The 23,418-nt window shown below is 49.4% G+C and overlaps 12 protein-coding genes across 12 annotated transcripts; 8 read left to right on the forward strand and 4 right to left on the reverse strand.

Moving 5' to 3' along the window:
• Positions 1–243: 243 nt before the first annotated feature.
• Positions 244–540, forward strand: N7529_000509 (uncharacterized protein; the record flags this gene model as incomplete). The annotated part of the gene is made up of 1 exon (XM_057236040.1): positions 244–540. One exon carries the CDS (start codon positions 244–246, stop codon positions 538–540), a length of 297 nt encoding a protein of 98 aa, XP_057102843.1.
• A 309-nt stretch (positions 541–849) lies between these two features.
• On the forward strand, positions 850–1,932 carry N7529_000510 (3-oxo-5-alpha-steroid 4-dehydrogenase family protein; the record flags this gene model as incomplete). The annotated part of the gene is made up of 2 exons (XM_057236041.1): positions 850–963; positions 1,012–1,932. 2 exons carry the CDS (start codon positions 850–852, stop codon positions 1,930–1,932), a joined length of 1,035 nt encoding a protein of 344 aa, XP_057102844.1.
• Positions 1,933–2,311: 379 nt separating this feature from the next.
• Positions 2,312–3,097, forward strand: N7529_000511 (uncharacterized protein; the record flags this gene model as incomplete). The annotated part of the gene is made up of 4 exons (XM_057236042.1): positions 2,312–2,440; positions 2,510–2,602; positions 2,700–2,906; positions 2,951–3,097. The coding sequence occupies 4 exons, from the start codon at positions 2,312–2,314 to the stop codon at positions 3,095–3,097; spliced, it is 576 nt and encodes a 191-aa protein (XP_057102845.1).
• Positions 3,098–3,726: 629 nt separating this feature from the next.
• On the forward strand, positions 3,727–5,017 carry N7529_000512 (tyrosinase family protein; the record flags this gene model as incomplete). Its single annotated transcript, XM_057236043.1, has 2 exons — positions 3,727–4,232; positions 4,288–5,017. 2 exons carry the CDS (start codon positions 3,727–3,729, stop codon positions 5,015–5,017), a joined length of 1,236 nt encoding a protein of 411 aa, XP_057102846.1.
• A 547-nt stretch (positions 5,018–5,564) lies between these two features.
• On the reverse strand, positions 5,565–6,948 carry N7529_000513 (metallophosphoesterase family protein; the record flags this gene model as incomplete). The annotated part of the gene is made up of 4 exons (XM_057236044.1): positions 5,565–5,907; positions 5,973–6,256; positions 6,317–6,774; positions 6,819–6,948. 4 exons carry the CDS (start codon positions 6,946–6,948, stop codon positions 5,565–5,567), a joined length of 1,215 nt encoding a protein of 404 aa, XP_057102847.1.
• Positions 6,949–10,316: 3,368 nt separating this feature from the next.
• Positions 10,317–11,395, forward strand: N7529_000514 (uncharacterized protein; the record flags this gene model as incomplete). The annotated part of the gene is made up of 2 exons (XM_057236045.1): positions 10,317–10,564; positions 10,642–11,395. 2 exons carry the CDS (start codon positions 10,317–10,319, stop codon positions 11,393–11,395), a joined length of 1,002 nt encoding a protein of 333 aa, XP_057102848.1.
• A 425-nt stretch (positions 11,396–11,820) lies between these two features.
• N7529_000515 (alpha/beta fold hydrolase) lies at positions 11,821–12,741 on the forward strand (the record flags this gene model as incomplete). Its single annotated transcript, XM_057236046.1, has 1 exon — positions 11,821–12,741. One exon carries the CDS (start codon positions 11,821–11,823, stop codon positions 12,739–12,741), a length of 921 nt encoding a protein of 306 aa, XP_057102849.1.
• Positions 12,742–13,550: 809 nt separating this feature from the next.
• N7529_000516 (porphobilinogen deaminase) lies at positions 13,551–14,591 on the reverse strand (the record flags this gene model as incomplete). Its single annotated transcript, XM_057236047.1, has 2 exons — positions 13,551–14,278; positions 14,327–14,591. The coding sequence occupies 2 exons, from the start codon at positions 14,589–14,591 to the stop codon at positions 13,551–13,553; spliced, it is 993 nt and encodes a 330-aa protein (XP_057102850.1).
• Positions 14,592–15,424: 833 nt separating this feature from the next.
• On the reverse strand, positions 15,425–17,731 carry N7529_000517 (5-methyltetrahydropteroyltriglutamate--homocysteine S-methyltransferase; the record flags this gene model as incomplete). The annotated part of the gene is made up of 1 exon (XM_057236048.1): positions 15,425–17,731. One exon carries the CDS (start codon positions 17,729–17,731, stop codon positions 15,425–15,427), a length of 2,307 nt encoding a protein of 768 aa, XP_057102851.1.
• A 951-nt stretch (positions 17,732–18,682) lies between these two features.
• N7529_000518 (uncharacterized protein) lies at positions 18,683–20,441 on the forward strand (the record flags this gene model as incomplete). The annotated part of the gene is made up of 2 exons (XM_057236049.1): positions 18,683–18,951; positions 19,034–20,441. The coding sequence occupies 2 exons, from the start codon at positions 18,683–18,685 to the stop codon at positions 20,439–20,441; spliced, it is 1,677 nt and encodes a 558-aa protein (XP_057102852.1).
• Positions 20,442–21,505: 1,064 nt separating this feature from the next.
• Positions 21,506–22,440, forward strand: N7529_000519 (putative short-chain dehydrogenase/reductase; the record flags this gene model as incomplete). Its single annotated transcript, XM_057236050.1, has 3 exons — positions 21,506–21,548; positions 21,601–22,325; positions 22,378–22,440. The coding sequence occupies 3 exons, from the start codon at positions 21,506–21,508 to the stop codon at positions 22,438–22,440; spliced, it is 831 nt and encodes a 276-aa protein (XP_057102853.1).
• A 419-nt stretch (positions 22,441–22,859) lies between these two features.
• On the reverse strand, positions 22,860–23,206 carry N7529_000520 (Cytochrome P450 E-class CYP52; the record flags this gene model as incomplete). The annotated part of the gene is made up of 2 exons (XM_057236051.1): positions 22,860–23,093; positions 23,198–23,206. 2 exons carry the CDS (start codon positions 23,204–23,206, stop codon positions 22,860–22,862), a joined length of 243 nt encoding a protein of 80 aa, XP_057102854.1.
• Positions 23,207–23,418: the final 212 nt, after the last annotated feature.

The raw sequence follows: 23,418 nt of genomic DNA on the forward strand, positions 1-23,418 counted from the left end.
GACATGTGAATGTGACTTGACTAGAAACTGTCGTTTTTCGCATACATTGAAAGTTTATATCCTGGCAGATACCACTTGCCAAGATTGAAGATCCGACCTCCCATTGGATATTAATTACATGTAGCCCTAACGCACGCCACACTCCACCTAAGCACACCATGACCCCAATCACCCCAGACGAACGACACGACAACTGCCGACGGGGGGTTCGCTCATCTGTAGGCCTTTTTTCACCCATATGTAATGTGCATACTAGTCCACAGCAACGAGATCGTGGACCGAGGCATGAACGGTATGCGACACGCTGAATTCATCGTCATTGCCCAGATGCTAGAGAGCTACCCCAGATCTGCGCTCCAAGAAACAGATCTCTACGTCACAATTGAGCCGCGTATTATGTGTGCTTCGGCACTGGAGCAGTGCCAGATTCGAATTGTTTACTATGGGTGTGCGAATGATCGCTTTGGCGGCATTGGAAGGGGGAGGGGGTTATTTCTTTACATCAGAATCGCTCGATTGATCCTCCTTTCCGGTTATTAAGGGGGGGGGGGGGGGGGGGGCTTTGTTTGAAACTGAGGCCATTGACCTGTTGAGGAGGTTTTATGCGCTTGGGAATAAGAATGCTCCTCTGAACAAAGCGAGGAAGATCTCCAGGCCGATGGTGAGAGTGAAGCCAGTGATGAGTGAAATGAGTGAAGTGCAAGTGAAGAATATCTCGATCGATTACTCCTGATCGGGACCCACCGCCTTTTACGTCACTAGGTATAAGGTTTTCTTGTTTACTTCTTTCAATTCCGCAACCTTTTCCTCTTTGCAACCCTACAGAGCTACTCTCTACATTACTTCAATATGGGTACTATTTCTTCTACTCTCTGGCATGCTCTGCCTTCTAGTTCAGACCTTTCTCCACCAGCTCCGGGTATCTACACTGCCATCCTGGGCTATTTCCAATACTTTCCCCTGGTATGAACCCTTTAACCCCCACAAGATGTCAAAATTAAATGAACTCAGATATCAATTGTGCAATGGATTTTGTCATGGCATCCAGCAGGGAAAACATCCACACAGTCCATCTTCAACATCCCAGGCCGAATTGCCTGGTGTGCCATGGAGATAGTTGGCCCTATCAACTTGATCTACAACCTAATCACCCCATCAGCCCACTCGCCTTCTATTGCCAACCTCCCAGCATCCAACATTGTAGTCGCGTCTCTCTACTGCATTCACTATCTCAACCGCGCCATCATCTCCCCCTTTATCTCAGCACCAAGCATGTCCCCAATCCACGTCTTCATCATGTCTTCAGCAATGTTATTCAACTGGTTCAATTCCTCCTGCCTAAGCGGCTGGTTGCGCGGTTACGCAATCCCGACTATCCCAAGATTTGATCCAAGCACTACCCCCTCCCCAGTGGCAACTTTCCTCCCAATCGTAGGCGTCATCCTCTTCGCAATTGGAATGACAGGCAACATCTACTCTGAAACAGCACTTTTCCGACTCCGCCGAGAAGAAGCCGAAAAACGAACTAAAAAGACAGACGATGCACAGCCAAATAAGTTCCACAAAGTCTACGTCATCCCCCCTCCCCGTGGTGTCTTCCGCTACATCTTGTATCCGCACTATGTCTTTGAGTGGCTGGAGTGGATTGGTTTCGCTCTTGCCGGAACAGCTGTGGTTCCTTTGTATGCACTGCCATCGTCTGGTGCGGCTATCACTCCTCCCCTTCGTCTTGCCCCTTGGTTGGTCCCTGCTGCTTGGGCAGCTGGGAAACTCGCTGTGCCGCTTCCTCTTCCGGCAGTCATTTTTGTCGTCAATGCCGTTACGAATATGCTGCCTCATGCGCGTTGGGGAAGGGTTTGGTATGTGGAGAAGTTTGGAGAGAAGGCTGTTGCTGGAAGGGGTGCTGCTGTACCTGGGTGTGTGTGGATGTGATGATGGCCTTTTGTGTAATCTTTTTCGTGCGCTACCTTCAAAAAAATTGCTTATGGTTGTTGCCCTTTTGCTTCCTTTTCTTTTGCTGTGATATAATTCCTTGTCTTAGCGGCATACCTAAGACTTTTCTTTTTAATGTCCAAATATTCAATATGATCTACCCTTTTGACTGAGATTGAGTTCGTCGTTGATGAAAAATACATGCCTGGAACAGTAGAACTACAATCCTTATTACTTTTGTTAACGGCCAACTCGAATTTGAGCAAAAGCTGCAGTATTCAGGGCCACGTCGTGCGCATTCAAGGGATGACATTCGGCCACCGCTCAATCATTCTTTCTCGCTCAAAGTTTCGGAACAGAGTGAAACCCTTTTCTTAATATGGCAACAAGTATATTGTCCATGCAAGATACACTACCTGATGATATCCAAGCCGCAGTAGCTCCTGTTTGCATATCTACTGTTCCGGATCTGGAATTGAAGTCGTATTATAAAGACCAGAACTACGAAGTCGAAGGAAATCCCTAGCCCGACAGTCGCTCGCAGATAGTGATCTACCGTTTTCAAGAAAACAAATAGTGGGTCACAGTAGCCTTCAAGGGCGCGGTTTCGTTTTCTCCCCAAGAGCAAATTGTATCACAACGGGAACGACGAGCAGAATTTCAACAATCCGTCAAGCTGATTGATTATCATTCACCCTTCTGGTGATACCGTGACAGAGGTGGTCGTGAGCGAGGGCGAACAAGAACAGAACATCTCAATTGCGTAGCGAGTTGGATCATATAGCGGTGGCACTTTGGAAAGTGCGTTGAATGAAAGCCGTGTAATGGAATTCTCCTGGGACCGATGGGCGATCCAAAATGGGAATCCTATCGGTGCTACTCACGACGCGAAGAAGACCCATATGGATGCCAAGCCTGCAAATGTTGTTCTCGACGATGAAGGCAATGCAGTCCTTATTGATATCAGTTCAGTGGTATCGGTGGAGTGACGTATGGTTGGCGTGCTCCAAAGATATAGGACGAGATATCACTCTTCGACCTTCCATTCGAGACACGACAGTCAAAAGATACCTGGGCCTATGGCAAGCTTTTGAAGGAGATTGGGTCGGAAGCCGGGAACGGCCCTATTGTGAAAACTGTAGTGGGTTGCGGATTAGTTAGTTGACGAAGATGTGAACAGCCGGTGGACTATACCCGAAGCAATCTCTTATTTGAAACTTTTCAGCATCGTGATTGATTGGATTAATTTGAATAACTCAACTAAGACGGCTAGTTTTTGTGGATTTTCGTTGCAATTGAATCGTACTAGTAAAGTTGTTGCACCACAAGGTGGCGGTGAGCTCTCCGATAGGGCTGGCATCGCTGCTTCATATGTGATAGAATTTTTCCTCTCTCCCAATTAATCAAGACCCTCGATTCTTGATCTTCAGGGTTCGATGGACCGGCTTTCCTGATGTGCGATTGGCAAAAGTGGACGGCTTGTCCCGCCCAACCGTCGTGTTAGTGGAGAAAGCGGGACGTTAGCCGAAGCCCTGACTCGCCCTTACCTTCTAGCCTTGATCATTCTGGGATAACTTCGTCCGGACGGACACTGTCGGAGAAGGAAAGTGGCACCCATGCATTAGCTCAACTTAGGCATCCCTAATACAGGGTTCGTGCATCTGGGTCCCGCCTTAAAATCGACCATCATGCCCGGATTCATATTCGACCTCTGTCAATATTTTTCCTAATATCTTGGCGTGAACGTGCTGGGCTTCAATCATTGACAGGAGTTCCCACATTCACCTCGCCAAAATGGTTGCTTTTTCCGCTTTTGTCGTGGGAGCTTTATTTTCACAGACATGGGCTATGCCCGCTGTCTCTCAGAACGCAGCGGTGGGTTCAGCTGCGACTCCCACCGTTGCGTCCACTTCGCTGCCGGTCGCTGCGGCCCAACTCGACCAGCTCGCGGAGTTGGCCTACAAAACCACGACTGACAATGTCGCCGGCGATTCTGACCTTGAGAAGCGTAGTGGCTGCACGCTTGGAAATCTCCGAATTCGTCGTGATTGGAGGATTTTCTCTGCTAAGCAGAAAAAGTCCTACATCAGCTCTGTCGTCTGTCTCCAGAAGCTGCCGTCGCTGACTCCCCCAGAAGTGGCTCCCGGTGCGCGGTCTCGTTACGATGACTTTGTCGCAACGCATATCAACCAGACTCTGGGAATCCACTACACTGGAACCTTCCTGGCGTGGCACCGGTACTTCATTTGGAACTTTGAACAAGCCCTGCGCAACGAGTGTGGCTACACCGGCGACTATCCGTAAGTCCAAGATCTCCCCAATCAACAAGCAATACGATCGCTAACACAGCCACAGCTATTGGAACTGGGCTGCTGACGCCCACGACCTTGAAAGCTCCGAAGTGTTCGATGGCAGCGACACTTCGATGTCCGGCAACGGTGCCGCAACCAACACCACCGGCGACATCCAGCTCAGCCTGGGCACGTACCCAGTCATCCAATTGCCCACAGGCACAGGTGGTGGCTGCGTAACCAGCGGTCCATTCAAAGACTACAAAGTCAACCTTGGCCCGGTGGCATTGATGCTTCCGGGCGGCAAAACCAGCTCAGCAGCCAACCCGCTCGCGTACAACCCGCGCTGTCTGAGCCGTGACCTGACCACCGCAATTGTCCAAGCATATGCCAACTACACCTCAGTTGTGGATTTGATTCTGAGCAACGACGATATCTGGAACTTCGAAATGAACATGCAGGGTGTTCCCGGCAGTGGCTCGATCGGCGTGCACGGTGGCGGACACTACTCTATGGGCGGTGATCCGGCTCGCGATGTCTACGTGAGCCCTGGTGACCCTGCTTTCTGGCACCACCACGGTATGATTGATCGTACTTGGTGGATCTGGCAGAATTTGGACTTGGAGAAGCGCCAGAATGCTATCTCTGGCACTGGGACCTTCTTGAATATGCCCGAGTCGGCTAACACTACTCTTGATACCGTTGTTGATATTGGTTATGCTGGTGGTGAGCCTATTACCATGCGTGATCTCATGAGTACCACCTCTGGTCCATTCTGCTATGTTTACCTGTAAAGATAAGTGACGATTATACAAAGTGGGAACGGTTGGAAACTAGTTGGAGATTGGAAAGTTGACCTGGTTGTGATTATGCGAGTATAAAGACAAAGTTGTAAATAATCCGCGATCTAAAAGTGAGATGATTGATAAAGATGCTGTGTCTCCATTATCCAGGGATGCTAATAGCCAACCTACCTAAGTATGTATGAAGGAGCAAGGAGTGGCGTGATCCATATACGAGGCTTCAAGGGAATCCTTCCCTGTCAGATGCTAGTGGGTAGCTTACCTCGACACAATTTGCGGGAAAATCAACAATCGTAGTTCCTGGGTAAGGTACAACGGTATTATCGCGAGTATAAACCGCCCCTCCCCGGCCCCCAAACATGAAATTCTACCGCATGTGACTTTATTGGCAGACTCATGAAGAACCCTGGAAAGCCCATCCTACATAGAAAGCTTGGAAGGAAATAATCCTGTGTCAGTAGCAGGATATGAATAAAATTTCCACCCGGACACCATGATTGAATCATAAACGCCTATATCCATCCACAAGATACCAGAATCACATAATCCATCTCCAAAGCATCAAGAAAGGTACCCAAAGCCAAGAAAATGGCACCAAAGAAACATCGTTATGAACGCTGGGCCTGCCAACATTGCTGACAGCAGTATAAGGATCCTGCCCATAAGTCGTATTCAGCGTAACATGCGCCTGAACAGTCCCATCCTCCAACCGGATCCATGTCTGAGTATCCTCAGCAAGATTACCCTCATTCAGCAGAATCTGTCGTCCACCACGCGTCAGATCGCCATACCCACCATAGCCCGTATGCCGACCGTAGCACATATTAAGTCCGTTTCCAACTAAATTGTGATCGACGAGGGCACCGTCCCATTTAAAGCACCTGGTCGTTGTTAGAATCGGACCGGCCAAGGCTGAACATACCAGAGACTCGGGAGAACCTCTTACCAATCATTCTGGTGGTCATGGCCACTGAATCCTGCGATCAGTCCTTCGGTGTTGAGGAGCGCTTCCATGAACTTGACGTCTTGGCTATTATATTTCCATTCACCTGTTCCTTGAGGGTTGACGCGTTCGCGGTTCGCGCCTGGTGTACGGTGCGGGTCGAGACGGCCTCGCTCTTGGGCTTGGAGCATTGCGTGTGCGGGGATGTGGTAGAATGCTAGCGAGGGGATGACTTTGCCGTGTTTTTTGAGTAGCTTGGTGTTTGTTTCTGTGAACCATTCAACAACCTGTATGCGGTTAGTGCCCATGTGGAAGATTGGCTTGAACTTGCGTCGTGGCGTTCATACAGACTCGTCGATCCAGCTCGGTCTCTTGACCGATGGTCCCTCTTTTCCTTCTTGTTGATAGTAATGGCCACCCTTCGAATCGAAAAACCAAAGAAGGAGAGCGGGCGTGCTAGTATTCTTTGCTCCGTGAGAAAACACAGGTAGGTAGTAATTTGTGATGCCGGCCTTATCGCCAGAGATAGCGCTCTCGGTCAGGCTGTTGATGTACTTGTGTTCGGCTTCGTACATATCCTCTTTCGGATTGAGATTGACTTCACTGTCGTGGTTGCCATAAGTCGATGCCCAGCGGTACCCGCCATTGACGAGCGGAGAGACAACATCGGCGATGTATTTCTTCGAATCAGATTTGTGAGTTCTTTCACCTGAGACCAAGTCGCCATTGATCACTACGAAATCGATGTCTTCTTCGGACAGAATGTATGACATCACCCCCTTGGACTTCTTGTCCTTCTCTTCATCTGTGACGGGTTAGCCGAGTTCGCTCCACGAATGATGGACGCACCTTCGGCAAAATGCAGATCCTCGAAGACTCCAATATGGAAGCTGCCATCCTTTCTGAACCGTAGGGTTCGATCACTAGGTGGCTTGAGAACAGTTTGGCCTGACGCTCTGAGGATAGTTGCAGGTGCCATAGTGAAATGTGACAACAATTAAGTGCGGGGAGACCCTGCTTTATGATTTTTGCTTATTATTATTAAGCTCTCCAGGATGTGCACATGGGCAAGGCGTAGACCCCTAAGATCATTCACGTGCATTAGCTCCGTGGCTTCTCATTGGTCAATTTTGAAACAATCTGAAGTCGCACCTTCCCCGCTTAGTGGGACTATCCCCGAAGCGGTTACCCCAGTGCCAAGGCGCACATCCCTTGCTTCTCTCTTTCTTCTACGGAGAAATCCATACATGTATGTACATGTAGTCAACTATCACGCTCCAGCATGATTTGATTGCTGACATTAACTGCAGATGCTGTGTATCGCTGACTATATATATCTAGGTAATCTGACTTTCTGCCTGTGTCAAGGGACCCTGACTTTTTCCTCCGACTAAGCAAACTAAAAGAGGGGAATCCATAATATTACCTTGAAGCAAACGGGGCGGTTCCAACCCAAGATAGTCGCCAGGGCTAGCCAAGTCCAAACACTATATAAACGGATAACCCAACAAACGCCAATGTCACACCATATCACGTGGCCGCGCGATGGGTAACTATAACCGAGCCTATCTGACGCCAGAAGGCGCAACTTATATAGTAGTAGTCCAAAATATAGATATCTCATTTGAATCAGTTTAATTGCTCGGATCTCAAATCAAAAAGCAGAAGTGCCTTCCGCGTGAAAGATACACGGCTAGCTGAAGTTGATACTCCACGATTGGCGAGTAGATATCAGAGGTTTTCGCTCCAACAAACATCTCACACTCTTTCTGATGGCTTGTAGACCCATATCCCAGTAACTAGGGAAAATTTGAGGGCCACCAGATTGCGTACATTTGTGTATTGCTTTCAAAGTGACCACACACGAGCCACGAATGAATTTATACATGTTTAAAATTGGGAGAAAATGCCTGCCGGACCGAGTTTCATCTTGAAACGTATAAACGCGAAGGTTTGTCCGTTATGTGAAAGCCATTTTTGAGTTGTGCGACCATGGAAAGAGTGTCTGACAATAGACGCGATAATCGGAAAGAATTCCATTGACACTCTTGAATGCATAGCAAGATCCAACGGGGGTTTCTGCCATAATTCCCAAGCCCCAAAATAATCTCAAGTGCCTGCTTGAACTCACTCGAGTGTGAGCGGTAATCTTTCCCGTTCTCAGCCTGAGGAACTTGTTGCCTTATCCTCTCCCTTTTGTTGCCTTTCCTCGTAGGTTTTCATCACATATCGTACACTTCGATAGTACCTCAAAGTTACCGTGATCAAAACCAGAAGTGCACAGAAGGACACGATGCGTGCGACGTGTCTATGGCACGTGTCTTCATCACAGAATTTGCGACACGCAAAGAAATACATAAAAAAGAATGCCACCCAAGAGATCACGAACCTGGAGAATACCGTGTCAGTTGTGCTCGTTATAGTATCATGTCGTATGACTATACATAGGTTTATTGGTGTAGAAACCAAGCTTTTCTAGCACGCGTTCGGGATAACCAAAGTTGGGGTCCGCAGTTATAGCATCCTCTCGTTGAGACAAGGCCAATATTTCATTGGAAGAGGAAGTGTGTTTTAGGTCCATAGTGTAAGAATCACCTCGAAATTTACGAAGTGCACCGGATTTTTGCAGCTGTTTTGAAGATAGGCAGGTGTTGGTATTGGAGATTGGAGAATGGGAAGGGGGAAGTGCAGATGGGAGGAAAAACGCATCTCCACCCTATATTGTATAACATTTTATATTATTCCCCACACACCGCATAACTCAGCCTACCAGTGTGCTATTGATTTGGAATATACCAAATGGACCACGGTAAGACCCTGAGACTAGCTGCTCTGCCCTCAGCCCCACAGAACAGTAGAGGGTTGGAAAAATAAGGAAGACCAAGAATTTGAGACATTTTGAAAATTGGCACCCGCACAGCTCTTGATACATCAAGCTCCGGTAGTGGGACGAACTTGGGGGCCAAAATGCCCAGAAGATAGTATCAAGCCTCGTGAAAATTTAGGCAACTAAAATTGAGCAGCCCGTAGCGAGTTTAGCCCCCACCCAGGGGCCACGCTAAGCTTCCGGGAAAGACCGCCCCAAGCAAGCCAATATCGTGCCAAGAGGCATGATCTCGCAGCGGGCTTAGTCCCACCTGTAGGCTATTTTTTATGCATTTCAGCCACTCATAGACAATGAGAGATTGTCCACTCAGGGGCTCTTATCTAGATTTATGCCCTCGCGATTCTGTCCACTTTGGGTTAAGCTCAATATAGGGGGCGGTATTGTGGCCCCCGGAGTTACGGCACGATTAATGTATGCAATGAGAAAAATTCATGCTCATCCTGGCATGGGACCATATGGAAGGCAAGACAATAAAACAGCATCTTCTCGTTACTCCGGTGCGAAGTTTCTAATCTCTGCAAATTTGATCTAACTGTTGCCGAGTGATTTATGCTTCCCGTCTTTTACACTGTGCACGTTCTATGAATTCGTGGTACACCGAAATTGATATTTCGGGTTGTTACCCACTTGAAACCACATCATCGTTCACCAGAATAGGCTGATCGAATGCCCAAAGGGTCGCGTATACACTAGACGGGGCCCTTCAGCGCCCCACAATATCGTCCCTGGTTCTATAAGGTACCCACAACCACGCTTAACTACCTACAATGTAAAGCATATCTCGGCACCGCTTTCAACCATTCGTCCTTTAGTCAGGCCTTACAAGCCCAACCAATTTTGCATGTAGCCTGCTCAGCAGAGTGACTAAACAAAACCAACGTCTCAAAGACAGAACACCCATTGACACTAGCCATGTATAAGCTATGTACGTTGCATCAGCAATTATCCCGCACAGCCTTGCCCCTCCATCCCCCCGTCACAGAAAATGAAACTTCTATGCCCACAACACGGCCCCCGAAGCAGGAACTGATCCAATCAACTGAGTGTGGATGCGCATTAGTGCTTCGCCTGGCCGGATGTTAGCATGAAATTTGCTTAAACGCAATCTTTTCGGTACCCATCTGATGATATCCCATTTCTAAATCGGTAGATGACTGTAAATGGACCCCAATATCCAATATAATGACTGATTTTAGCTTGCATGAGGCTTTCGATATGAGGGATTTTTCAGGATCCAGGCTCGATATTGGTGTGCTCTACACGATTATTGGACAAAACCAAGTATACGACAGAGACAAGTGGAAACTGCTCTACCCAACACGATATGGAAATCAAATTTAGAGAATCATCAGTGCAATAGATCGAAAGGTATAAAATATATGTGTCTCTTCCTCCGTTACATCCTCATCAAGCATTGTTCTTTCCACTTCCAATTCCCTACCTCCTCAAAGATCTGCAACATGAAGGTTCTTTCAACTATTCTTCCTTTGCTTGCTCTCAACTCTGTTGCTTTAGCTGCTCCTACTGCCAACACAGTAGTCACATCCAACGAACATGAAATCAGTGCAATCAGTCACGAGCTGCAAGTTGCCAATCAAACTCCCCATATTGAAGGCCTCGCGCAAGCCGGGCTTGAGCAAAGAGATGTACTGCGACAGTGTAAAGCTGTGGTGATAGGAGTTGCTGCTACTATTACTGCTCAGGCCGCGTACGTGTTACCTTTGGTTTATCCTGTTCACTGGCTTTATACCTCAAAACTAACATTTATCTTGAATGATGATGCAGTGTTGCTTATGTCGATACCATAACGGATTTTGTTTCTATGGTCTGTCATGGCGAAGGTTATGAGAAATGCGCAAGATATACCAACTATGTCAGATTGGGTTTCCACATGCTCTTGAGTCTGAGCCACAAGGTCGATATCGCAGCGGGAGTAGACGCCTACCACGCCGCGATGAGAAATAGCGGCCGCCGCTCGATTGAGGGCAATGATCATTACTCTAACATGATTGATCTACTCAGCCAGGATATCTATAGCTTTGACTCTGTCCACAAGCTTGCCCTCCCTGCTGGTGAAGTCAAACGCGACAACCAGCCAGCATTGGCCTCTTCCATTGTGATCAAGAACCTCAGATTCCAGAATGAGACCGAAGGCCATGACTTTGCGCTCCATCATTGGGACAACGGAATGGGTCAGCTGCACCTTTCGCACGATGGATTTTCAAGCAACGGAACCAATGCTTCTCGCAACCACAAGCGATTTGATGGCAAGGGATTCAAGATTGCGTTCCACAAGGTTGCGAGCAATGTCCTTGACAGTGCTTTCGTTGACCAGGCCTCAATCGAGCTTTCCCGCCAATGGTACAGATATACCAAGTCAGGAGCTGATGAAGTCTTCGGTTTTGTCGAGGTCAAGAATCAGCCAGACTCTTATTTCCGAACTATTGCTGAGATTAAGGGCTTCGGTCTGAACTATGAGGATGTGAGTGTCTGCGGTGACATGTCGAAATATGTCGGAACATACTTGGGACCTAACTAGGTTCGAAATTGCGCATGTATATATTTATTTTTGAATGTCCATGCAAGATATGAGATTGAGAGCATTGTTCTGCAAGTGTTTCTAAAGATGGAGCAGAGGAAATCGAAGTTGAATGAACAATTGAGTGAAAACAGAGAGACAGGAATCTTGACTAAAGTTAGCACAACTCTGTGGGTTGACTTATTTAACTGAATTCTGAATATGGTGTTTTACTTGGCCTAGTATTTTTCTGGATTAGATAAAATAGGGAACATCATCATCTCATCATCGTGCATATACTTGTTGCTTTCAATGTGACCAATCACAAGCCACCACCATATAGACACACCTCTTTGGCATAAAAAGTCTAGATACTCAATATGATCTCCTTTTCTTCCAATAATTTACTTGTTTGATTAAATACAATTCCGGTCATCGCCTTGAGAATGTCTTTATCCGCCTCCAACCTCACTCAAACCTTCCACCATTCCACCACCACCCATGCATACCAGATTCGCTGGACATCCCTTGGCAGTCCAACCTCACCACCGCTGATTTTTATCCATGGTACTCCATGGTCCTCACGCGTCTGGCACACCCTCGCGCAGACCTTTGCAAACTACTTCCACGTCTACATATTCGACAACCCTGGATTCGGCGAAAGCCCCCTTGGCGAGCCACTTCCTACAGCACAGAAAGCGGGCCTCATTAGCAAAAAGCTTGCCTTGGATGCAGATCTCGCTCAACAGAGCGAAGTCTTCGCTGCGCTCTATGAATTCTGGTCGCAAAATTGGGCACCAGCAGTCAAGGCACATGTGATTGCGCATGACCATGGTGGTTTAATGAGTTTACGGGCTCATCTCATACACGGTTGTGACTTTGCAAGCTTGTGCCTGATCAATGTCGTTGCAATTGGGCCATTTGGACAGACCTTGTTCAAATTGGTAGCAGAGAATGAGGGTGTTTTCACTGCGTTGACGGGCCCGGTCTTCGAAGGAGTGGTCGAAGCTTATATTCGGGATGCAGCATTTAAAGAACTCAGCAAAGAAACGATGAATATGTTGAAGAGTCCATGGATTTCTACCGATGAAGGAAGACGGGGCTTCGTTCGACAAATGATTCAAGCAAATAGCCGGAGCACTGATGAGGTTGAGAGGAGATACCCGGAAGTTGGACAGAGGATGCCGGTGCAGATTATCTGGGGAACAGAAGATCAATGGATTCCTGTGGAGACGGCGGAGCGTTTGAAGGAGAAGTTGAATGCCCAGCGTGTTGTTCGCATTGAAGAGGCGGGACATCTGGTTATGTATGACCAGGAAGGAAAACTGGGGGCTGAACTCGGGTGGTGGCTAAGGTCTCATGTGTAAATCAAATATAAGCAGAGTCCTTCAAGACCCCCAGCGGAAATATCTCTTGGTTGTGTGCTGTTATTGTTGAGGCTGTCTCTACAGACACAAATTGAAGGTCATCTTAAGTTCACGAATTTTCTAATTTGTTACTTACACATTGACGACCTTCTTAGTTTGAACCTTCCACTGCAGACTCGAAGAGAAGACTAGGAGACAATTTGAGGCAAAATCGGCCTTAGCTCACCCGCCTTTGGGGCCAAGGCGGGGCTATTACACAGGGAAAGAGAGCCTAATACAAACTTCAACACTCTTTCACCACAAAGCACTCAACATGCATCTTATCACTTTACCTGATATCGATACCTGGGCAAAATTTGGTCGTGGTGGCGACCACGTGGATGACGAGCTTCAGCTCCTGATTAATCAGTTTGAGGGCGCGAACAGGGTATTTGGAGATTATAAGAAAGATGACGAATCTCGGTTTCTCACATCATTCTGGGGACACTGTGGCTCCCTCAAAGAAACTGTATCTCTGAGGTGTCGAGTATGGAAATCAGCCTCTTGCTTTACCTTGCCGAAGGTACTAGGGTTAACCCCGGAGGAGAGGGGCGAACAAACCTGTTTGTTAACCATCACGCATCCTTGAACCCTAGAGTAAACTATATTGTAAAGGGCAATGTAATGTTCGTCCAATTCTGCACGATCGTTGTTCTCAAGTTGTATAGAAGAACAGCTCTTCGTCTTTGGAACAATCCAATCTTTTTCTTGTCTAACATTCCATTTAACCCCAGAATAGATACTCCACAAGGTCCATAATAATCCATTTATCAATCCTTGGCCGGCCGATTACGATTGATATCCTTAAGAATAGCCTCAGCCCCAGCCCCAATCAACCTCTTGGCCATGTCCTCCCCAAGCGCCGTAGCCTCATCCTCACTCCTCACCGGCACCTCAACAACATCATCGACGCTCTGGGTCCCATCCAAGCTAACAACAATAGCAGCCATTCTCAAATCCCCAGACTCAACCCACTCCGTCTCAACCCCAATAGGAACACTGCAACCACCCTCCAGCGCCCTCATAAGCGCCCTCTCAGCAAGACAAGCAAGCGTCGACCTCTCATCACCCAACCCATCAAGTAATTCCCTCATTCCCTCATCACCCTTCCGAATCTCCAACCCCAAAGCACCCTGCCCAACAGCATGAAAAATACCCCCGTCCCTAGACCGCAGATACTGATTGATCCGCCCCTCCAATCCGAGACGCTCAAGTCCCGCCGCAGACATGATCATGCACGTGTACTCGCTCTCTGGGTTATCGACTTTCGCCATTCGAGTGTCCACATTCCCGCGCATATTCGCAAAGCGGAGACCTGGGTACAGACGGCGGAGCTGCGCCGATCGCCGCACTGACGATGTGCCTACTACTGCGCCTGCGGGGAGGTCTTTCAGGCTTGTGTAGGGCAGCCCGGACTTGACGATCAGTGCATCTTGGGGGTTGTCGCGCGGCGGGATTGCGGCCAGCTCGCAGGTGTCTGGGAGTGTGGTTGGCATATCTGGGGCTGTTAGTTTGGATGCGGAGGGGTGGGGTTAGGTTTGTTGACCTTTCAGGCAGTGCACGATTACGTCCAATTCGCCGGATACGAGCTTTTCCTCTAGCTCGGTTGTCCAGAGACTCTTGGCGTTGAAGTCGTATAGTGCTGTTGATTTGTCTCGGTCACCTAGTGTGTGCAGGGAGACGATTTCATAGGATCGGTGTGGTGCAATTTTCTTTAAATTATCGCGGATGCCCTCCGCTTGGACGATGGCTAGGTTTGATCGACGGGTGCCGATTCTCACTGGCTGCTGAGTGGGAGTAGAGTCTGCCATATTGAGAAAGTGTTTATATTGAGGGGAATGGAAAAAGATGTAAGTGGGCTATTAAAGAGATAGCAAAGTTTCGCAGTGAAATAAATACATGCAAGGTTTAGTGCTAATTTAGAGCCGTCGGTAATAACCGACGTTGCTACGTTTTCTGGTGGTTCTTCCGTCTTTTTCTACCAATCCTGGGCCCGAGAAATGAAATCTAGGGTGGGCAATGCGTAAAAAAGTGACGCCGCGAGGAAGCCCCGGACCCTGACCAGAGCGGCCCGGAAAGCGACCATCCGCCGGGCGATCGTGTGGGCTGACCTATACCCGCTCGCACTAGTCTGGGGATCGGGTTGCCAGAATGTTCCCAGGCTCAAAAAATTCACAGCTGGGTGTTAATAGAGCAAATAAGAGAGACGAGAAACTACGGCGGTGCATTGCTCAAGCACTATTACGCTGTTGTTACGAAAAGAAGTAGAGTAATGTGGAATAATAATATTGACAGCTGGTTCTATACGATCATAGAAACAGTAGACCGGATTTGGCAATGCAAATCCAGTCAAGCAAGGTTGTAGACCTCGCGCATGTGGAAAACCACACAATGTTGAAATAGTAAAACCAACACCACCCAGCTCCACAGCGGCAGTAGGCTGTGATGCAAGTGGTGCCAATTTGAAATCGTCAGTCATGTTGAAACTCCAGGCCCGCTTTTGGTATCCTCTAGAAACCGTTGAAACCCATATGTTGAACTTTTGGTATCATCGTCGTAACTCATCAGAAAACAAAACTCCTCAATCCCGAGGTGACAGGTTGATTGTCACCTCCTCATTAAAATAATGTATAGTTGAATGCATTTACTGCGCGTACTTCTGGCGGAAGAACTTGGCAGCGTTGACCATGTTGGTCAGGGCGGCCTTGGTCTCGGGCCAGCCACGGGTCTTAAGACCACAGTCGGGGTTGATGTTCAGCTGCTCAGGAGTGAGGTACTGGAGCATCTCCTCGATGCGGACCTTGATCTCATCCTCGGTGGGGACACGGGGAGAGTGGATGTCGTAGACACCAGGGCCGATGTGACGGGGGTACTTCTCGTCAACAAAGACGCGAAGCAGCTTGGCATCGGACTTGGAGTTCTCAATGGAGAGAACATCGGCATCGAGAGCGGCAATGGCGTGGAAGAAGTCCTGGAACTCCGAGTAGCAGAAGTGAGAGTGGATCTGAGTGCCGTCGGTGACACCGGCGGTGGACAGCTTGAAGGAGTCGACGGCCCACTTCAGGTAGGCGACGCGCTCGGAGCCAGAGCGGAGGGGAAGACCCTCACGGAGAGCAGGCTCATCGACCTGGATGACCTGGATGCCGGCGGCCTCGAGGTCAACAACCTCGTCACGGATGGCGAGGGCGAGCTGCTGAGCCTGGATGGACTGGTGGACATCGTCACGGGGGAAAGACCAGCGAAGACAGGTGATGGGACCAGTGAGCATGCCCTTCATGGGCTTGGGAGACACGGAGGCAGCGTACTTGGACTCCTTGACGGTCATGGCAGCGGGACGGGAGATGTCACCGACAATGATAGGGGGACGCACGCAACGGGAGCCGTAAGACTGAACCCAGGCGTGGGTGGTGAAGACGTAACCAGTGAGGCGCTCACCGAAGTACTGCACCATGTCGTTACGCTCGGGCTCTCCGTGGACGAAGACATCGAGGTCAAGCTCCTCCTGGATCTTGATGACATCACGGATCTCGCTCTCAATGAACTTCTCGTACTCCTCGGGGGTGATCTCGCCCTTGGTGAACTTGTTACGCTGGATACGGATCTCCTTGGTCTGGGGGAAGGAACCAATGGTGGTGGTGGGGAAGAGAGGGAGCTTGAGGGTCTTGGTCTGCTCAGCGAGACGCTGGGGGAACTCAGAGCGACGGTTGTGCATGTCATCAGTGACGGCGGCCTGGCGGGCCTTGACGGCGGGGTCGTTGGTGCGGGCAGATGAAGCACGAGCCTGGACAGACTTGGCGTTGGCCTCGAGCTGCTCCTTGACGGCGGCGGGGCCCTCGGTGACAGCCTTGGCGATCACAGTGACCTCAGTGGCCTTCTCAACAGCGAAGGAGAACCAGTCACGGACCTCAGCATCGAGGGTCTTCTCGCTGGCGAGGGTGTGGGGGACGTGAAGGAGGGAGCTGGAGGTGGCAACAATGACACGCTCCTTGCCGAGCTTCTGGATGGCGTTCTCGACCTTCTCGATGGCGGCCTTGAAGTTGGTCTTCCAGATGTTACGGCCGTCAACGACACCAGCGGAGAGGACCTGCTTGGGGCCGAGAGCGGCGACGACAGTGTCGAGCTGCTCGGGGTTGCGGACCAGGTCGACGTGGATGGAGTGAAGGTTCTGGAGGTTGGCGAGGACATCAATGTTGTGGACGATGTCACCGAAGTAGGTGGCAAGGGTGATGCGGGGAGCCTTGGCACCGAGGCTGCCGAGCTTCTCGTAAGCGGGCTTGAAGGCAGCCTTGTTCTTCTCAGCAAGGTCGAAGACGAGGACGGGCTCATCAATCTGAACATCCTCGGCACCGGCGGCCTTGAGCTGGGACAGAAGCTCAACGTAGAGGGGAAGGAGCTGGTCGAGCTGGGAGATGGGGTCGACGCTCTGGCCACGGTCGGCCTTGGCGAGGGTCAGGAAAGAGACGGGACCCAGGATGACGGGACGGGTGGTGATGCCAGCAGCCTTGGCCTCAAGGAACTCAGCAACGGGCTTGGGCTCAGCAGCGAGCTTGTACTGCTGGTTGTCCTGGAGAGTAGGCTTGACGTAGTGGTAGTTAGAGTCGAACCACTTCACCATCTCGAGAGCGGGAACATCGACACCCTCCTTCTGGAGACCACGGCCCATGGCGAAGTACTCATCGAGAGCGTGGAGGTTGTACTTGGAGTAACGCTCGGGGATGGTACCGAAGAGCTGGTGGTGGTCAAGGACCTGATCGTAGAAAGCGAAGTCGTTGCTAGGAATAACATCGACACCGGCATCCTGCTGGATCTTCCAGTGCTCCAGACGGAGACGCTTGCCCTCAGCGAGGAGCTCATCACGGGAGATCTTTCCACCCCAGTAAGCTTCAGTGGCCTTCTTGAGGTCACGGAGCTTACCCATGCGGGGGAAACCCAGAACAGATGATTGAACCATTCTGATGGATGTGTGTAAAAGAAGGAAGGGGGGGAGTTCTCAAGGGTAGAATTTTCACAAATCCAAGCCTTTGAGAGAGAATGAAGAAGGAGAAGAGAAGGGAAAGGAGGGAAAGCACGAAAAATAAATGGAGGGGGAATGCTATACGCTAATCCCAATGGGGAGTTACAGCATGGAGGGGCAATGTATTGTATGGAACATGGCTTGTACCAGTTTAATACCCGGGGTTCAACCAGTTATGCGGGTAATGCCGAAGTAACTATTTGGTGATCATGTAAATTACAGTACTAACAAAGTATCAACAGACCCTAGTAATCTCCGGGATCGGGCCCTTTTGGTCGATCACGCCATTGGAAGATGATCAACGATAAGTCAATTCAATACTTATTTCTGCGCTCAACATTATTTTATTACTTATACACCGTAATGTGTGTTTATTTCATAATAGTTCTCCTATTACGGTTATATTTACGTTTTATACTCAGTAGACACAATGTTAAATGAGCGGTCAGCATATCTCAAAATTGGCAAAGGCCTGGAACTAAGCTCAGGGAGCACGGGGCAACACTGTCAATTTGACCCCGCTACGTTAACCCCCGTACGGAGTACTTTGGACAAAACATGCCTGTAAGCTGCACTGCATGACTTCCAATATGGCTCACTGCATAATCTCATCCCTTGCGATAATGATACCAATCAATTTCTGCGCCTTCTAAAGTTTCTACCAATTTCTGCCAATTGCCAAATTCTGTCAAATTCCATCAGAAAACCTATGAGTCAATGGCTCCGAACAACCCCCCGGTCTCGGTGTCCGTTCGAGCAATAGATCGCCCCACGTGATATCGCGATATTGGAAAAAAGTTAATTCATGAAAAGTTTTTTTAGGGATTCGAAGAATTGGGTTGTCCAAGTGACTTTAAGTGACGTGCAAATCAGAACATGTCATCTATCATGGCATCCATCGACCCTGTTGCTGTCGAAACAGCCAAGAGCCAAGCTGCTCAGACTACCGATTATCAGGTCCAAAACTCCGACTCCGACGGAGTTTCTGTGACTAATGAAGATGATCACGACCTCCTCAAGCTTGGCTACCGCTCCGTATTGGCGCGTGGTTGGGGCACATTTGATAACTTCGCATGCTCCTTCTCAGCTCTGAATGTTATCGGTGGTATCCGTGTATTGTTCTATATCGCCCTGAGCGGTGGTGGTCCTACTGCCATGTATGTTAAACCATTTCGGTACCCGGTGTTCGGATATCGGCTACCGGGGAGTTGTTCGAACAAATAACTAACAATGTCTCAGATGGAGCTCTTGGGTCTCTGGTAGCATATTGTCCGTTATCACCGCCGCCTGTCTCGCTGAAGCCTGTTCGAGCTACCCCGCCGCAGGATCAATCTACTACTGGGCTTTCCGATCTTGGGGAGGTGGCAAAGTCGGACGGTTCGTCTCTTTCCTGGTTGCTGCGTGGACACTCGTTGCGTGGACAGCTTTCCTGGCCAGTGACTCGTTCGGCGTTGCCAACTACTTGATCTCGGAGGTTGTGGTCTTCGACCCGCAAACGAGCTTCCCCTATGAAACGTCTGATGTGCGCGCCCGCGCCGTCGCATGGGCTTTCTCCCTGCTCTTTTTGGCCATCGCTACTTCCTTGAACTTCCTGCCTCCACGCATGTACTCTTGGGTATTCCGCGCTGGTGTCACCGTGATCATCATCGATATGCTGCTCAACTTCATCTGGCTTCCTATCGGTGTGTCGAAAACGTACGGTTTCCAGACAGCTGAATATGTGTTCACATCCGAATACAACGGTGGCAATACTAGTCCTGGACTGAATTGGGTTCTTTCGTGGTTCATGGTTGCAAGCTGTCTCGTGGGACAGGATGCATCAGGCCATGTCGCAGAAGAGACCGTGTCTGCTAAGAAAGCAGCCGCCAAGGGCATCTTCTGGGCAACAGTTGCGTCTGCGCTGTGCGGTTTCCCGATTATCATTCTGTTCCTGTTCTGCATGCCTCCCATCGAGACCTTCTACGACACCAGCGTGCCCCAGCCGTTCATTAACATGTATGCCATGGCGCTCGGTCCCCATGCTCATATTGTGGCGACCATTGTTGCGATGATCGGCGCCATTCTGAACACCTCCATCTCCTTGGTTGCGGTTTCCCGCCTCGTCTTCGCCGTGGCCCGCGATGGCGTATTCCCCTTCAGCGATGTGCTGTCGCGGGTCTCGAAATCCAAGCAGCCCCACAACGCAGTAATCTTCATTTCGACCATCGCTGCGCTTCTGCTTTGCACCCAGCTCCCGTCCCAGGTTGCCTTCTCCAGTCTGATCTCCACCTCTGCTGCGGGCTCGCTTGCTGCGTACGGATTGGTTGGCGTCGGCCGTGCTTTCATCACACGCAAGACCTTCCGTCCCGGTTTCTGGGATCTTGGCCGCTTCGGTGTGGCCGCTGCTGTGGTTACATTCTTGTGGAACGGATTCGCGTTCGCTGTTCTGTGCGCACCGATGTACTCGAACAGTGAAATCGACGCGGACTCCAGCCTCTTCAATTATGCGATCGTCATAATGGGCGGCGTCACTATCATTGCAATTGCCGAGTGGTGGCGCAAGTCGAACGACATCTGGTTCTCCCACCTCAAGTTCGTCGACTCGGATACCGAGACAACCCATGCTGGTCAAGAGGAGAAGCCTGGTCTCCCGACGGGCGCGGTTTAGGCCGCAATCGGGCAGCTCTACGGGTAAATCGCTCTCTGGTAGTCATTGCGATTACTATGGAGACACTGTAAAAAAGGCGGTAATTTGGCATCCATATGGGGATGTGCTGGGTAAGTGTATCTTTGTTTTATGCAGCGCGCATGACGGGTGTTCGAGGTTTTGTGCTTTTGGTTCTCCAAAAGCACATGCCTCGTTCTGAGATATTACCGTTAAAACTTGATCTGGACAATACCAGCGAAAGGACATGCTTGCTTCATCCCTCTTCTCCTCTTTTAGTGTTGGCCTTGCGGATGCTATCTCAAGGCCGGTACTGCTGACTGCCTCTTTTGAGCTGTAGATGCGGTTTGCTACTGGCAGGTGAGTCTTGACAGTTGGCTCATTCATTGCTTGGGCTGGTTACACTCCTCGCAGTGAAGCGGGGCCTGCCATGACTTTGTCATACCGGACCCTTTTCCAACTGCTTTGAATTGCCTTGTCTGATTGCAAGGCAGTTCATGTCGGTTTATCAAGCTTTGCTGCGCCATGTCCACCCCCTTGGTGGTGAGATGTGGCAGTTTAGTCTGCAAGGATGACCCACTGTCTACTGGACCCCCTTGACTGGCGGTTCGGTTCTTGTAGTTGGTCAGTTTTAGCAAACCGCTCGTAAACTCGTAGATGTTAATCCAAATGGACCCTTGTACCTTTGACCAAGTGCTTAACTTTGTATATACAAGGGTTTGTTGATATACTGGATGGTGCATTCTGATTGGTTCGAGCTGTGATCAATTGAGTTTTGCTAATCCGATAAACGTATTTAAAGTATTGCCCTAAACTGAAAATGTGAACCAATGGGATTGGAACTTTTTCCCTTAAACATGAAGGGCAGAACAACCTTGTGGACGCCAAAGATATTCGTCTAATGCCAAGCCCGTCTGACGATCATTTCCGATTGCGTTTGGTTCCCCTCAATAGAGATATGGGGTAAATCAACTCCACACCTTCATCTTTTGACTGTCTTCTCCCATTCAAAAGATTCGAACTAAAGAAATTAGTTCGAAATATAAACTTGATAGACTCCATATGCAATGGCATTCACTCGCAGACTGGCCATTCTTCCTGGAGGCCTCGGTAAGAACAAGACATATGTTTGCAGTACACCAATATCTAATCTATCATCAAGGAGGTCTGGGAACCAGCATAGGCCAAAAGCTACGCCAACAAGGAGCCCGTCTCGCCATTCTTTACGCCCCATTCGAAGCAGCACGCCGTGATGAGCTCCTGGAATCAGGCTACGGCGCAAGCAGTAGCCTAGACGACATCCACACCTACGAATGCGACATAACTTCCCCAGACTCAGTCCAGTCGGCCTTCAACTCCCTCGAAAAGGAAATCGTAGAACCAACCTCATCACCCGAATCCGGACGGGCCTTTCCAAGCATCCTCATCAACACAGCCGGCTACGTATCTCTCAGCGACATGGAGCTCACTCCACCCGAAGAGACCCTCAAGCATCTAACAACTAACCTCTACGGCCCAATGCTCTGCTCACAAGCATTTGCACGGCTGTACTTCGCGGCCTCAAAAGCTGCCTCGGCATCACGGAGCCCGCCGCCCCCAGGAAGGATTGTTAGCATATCCTCCCAGGCGGCGCATGCTGCTCTGCACCGCCATGGCGCGTACTGTGCATCCAAGGCTGGATTGCTGGGTTTGACGCGCAGTATGGCTTCTGAGTGGGGTGGTAAAGGGATCACAGCTAATACAGTGTCTCCTACTGTTGCGTGGACGGAGCTGGGGAAGAAGGCTTGGGGGGAGGAGAAGGTTCGGAATGCTTTTTTGGAGGGTATTCCTACGGGCAAGTTTGCGCTTCCCGAAGAAGTTGCTGACTCTGTTCTGTTTCTTTGCCAGGTATGTTTTCGAAGGCGATGGTGATCTTGGTGAGTTTCTGACCTTTGAACAGGATTCTAGCGGTATGATTAATGGGGCGGATATTCGAGTTGATGGCGGATTTACTATTCGATAAGTTTAGACCTCAAGATTTAACCATGGGAGACATTTATATCCATTGGTCTGAAGCCAACATAGCTGAGATGGCTCCGTTTGTATATGCGCTTTTTGTTGAACTTCTTAATTCAATAATCAATTGTGCATATCATGTCTCTTCTACTGGAGCAGAACTTTGCATCAATCATCACTCATTATCAAAATGATCATAGCCTGTTTCTCCTCCCCGGATGGGAGGCCACGTATATCAGGGGGCAATCTGAGCCTCGGGAAATTTGAATGATCCATATGATCGCATATGAAGCTTCGGTCAATGCGAACTCTGTATATTTGGTCAGTGTGATTAGTTCAACACCTCGGTGAACGAATCAACTTACGACCGAGATATGTCCTGGGCCCTTCATGGAAGGACATGAACCCCCAGCCGACACAGTCTAGCTATGGACCAAGCCACCTTTCAGGCCGGAACTCGTTCGCATCCTCACCGTAGAAGCTCTTTAATCTGTGCATGCGGTAGACCGAGTATCCCACGCCCGTATTTTGGGGTATCAGCACCGGCGAGTTGCCATTCGGGTCTCCTCCAATGAGAAGGACTGTTGTTCGAGCAGCTATTCGGACGTTGAATGGTAGTTGGAACCATAGACGCTGGGCTGAAACGGAAAAGAGTGGTAGCTAGAAAAAGAAATGAAAGATATGTCCTGCGCCGAGTAAGCTTACTTTTATTGATCACGCAACGAAGATAGTTCATGTCGTCTGACTCATTTCAGATTACCCACTAGTGACATCTTGGATCTCGATGTGCAGTTTCACGAGCGCCTCGTGTTGTCACACGAGAAGAAAGAATGCCTAAGACAACAGACATGCTGTTGTATCCCTTCCGGCGTTAAGCACATGGACCAATTGATCCCCCAGGAGAGTTGCATCCTGCATGCCTCTATATAGGTCGATAATAAATGCGTATTTCTCGGAAGCCGCTTTCTCTCCATCTTCCTTCATA

This window comes from Penicillium soppii, assembly GCF_028829465.1.
Source record: "Penicillium soppii strain IBT 18220 chromosome Unknown utg000001l, whole genome shotgun sequence".
In the NCBI taxonomy this organism is placed as follows: Eukaryota; Fungi; Ascomycota; class Eurotiomycetes; order Eurotiales; family Aspergillaceae; genus Penicillium; species Penicillium soppii.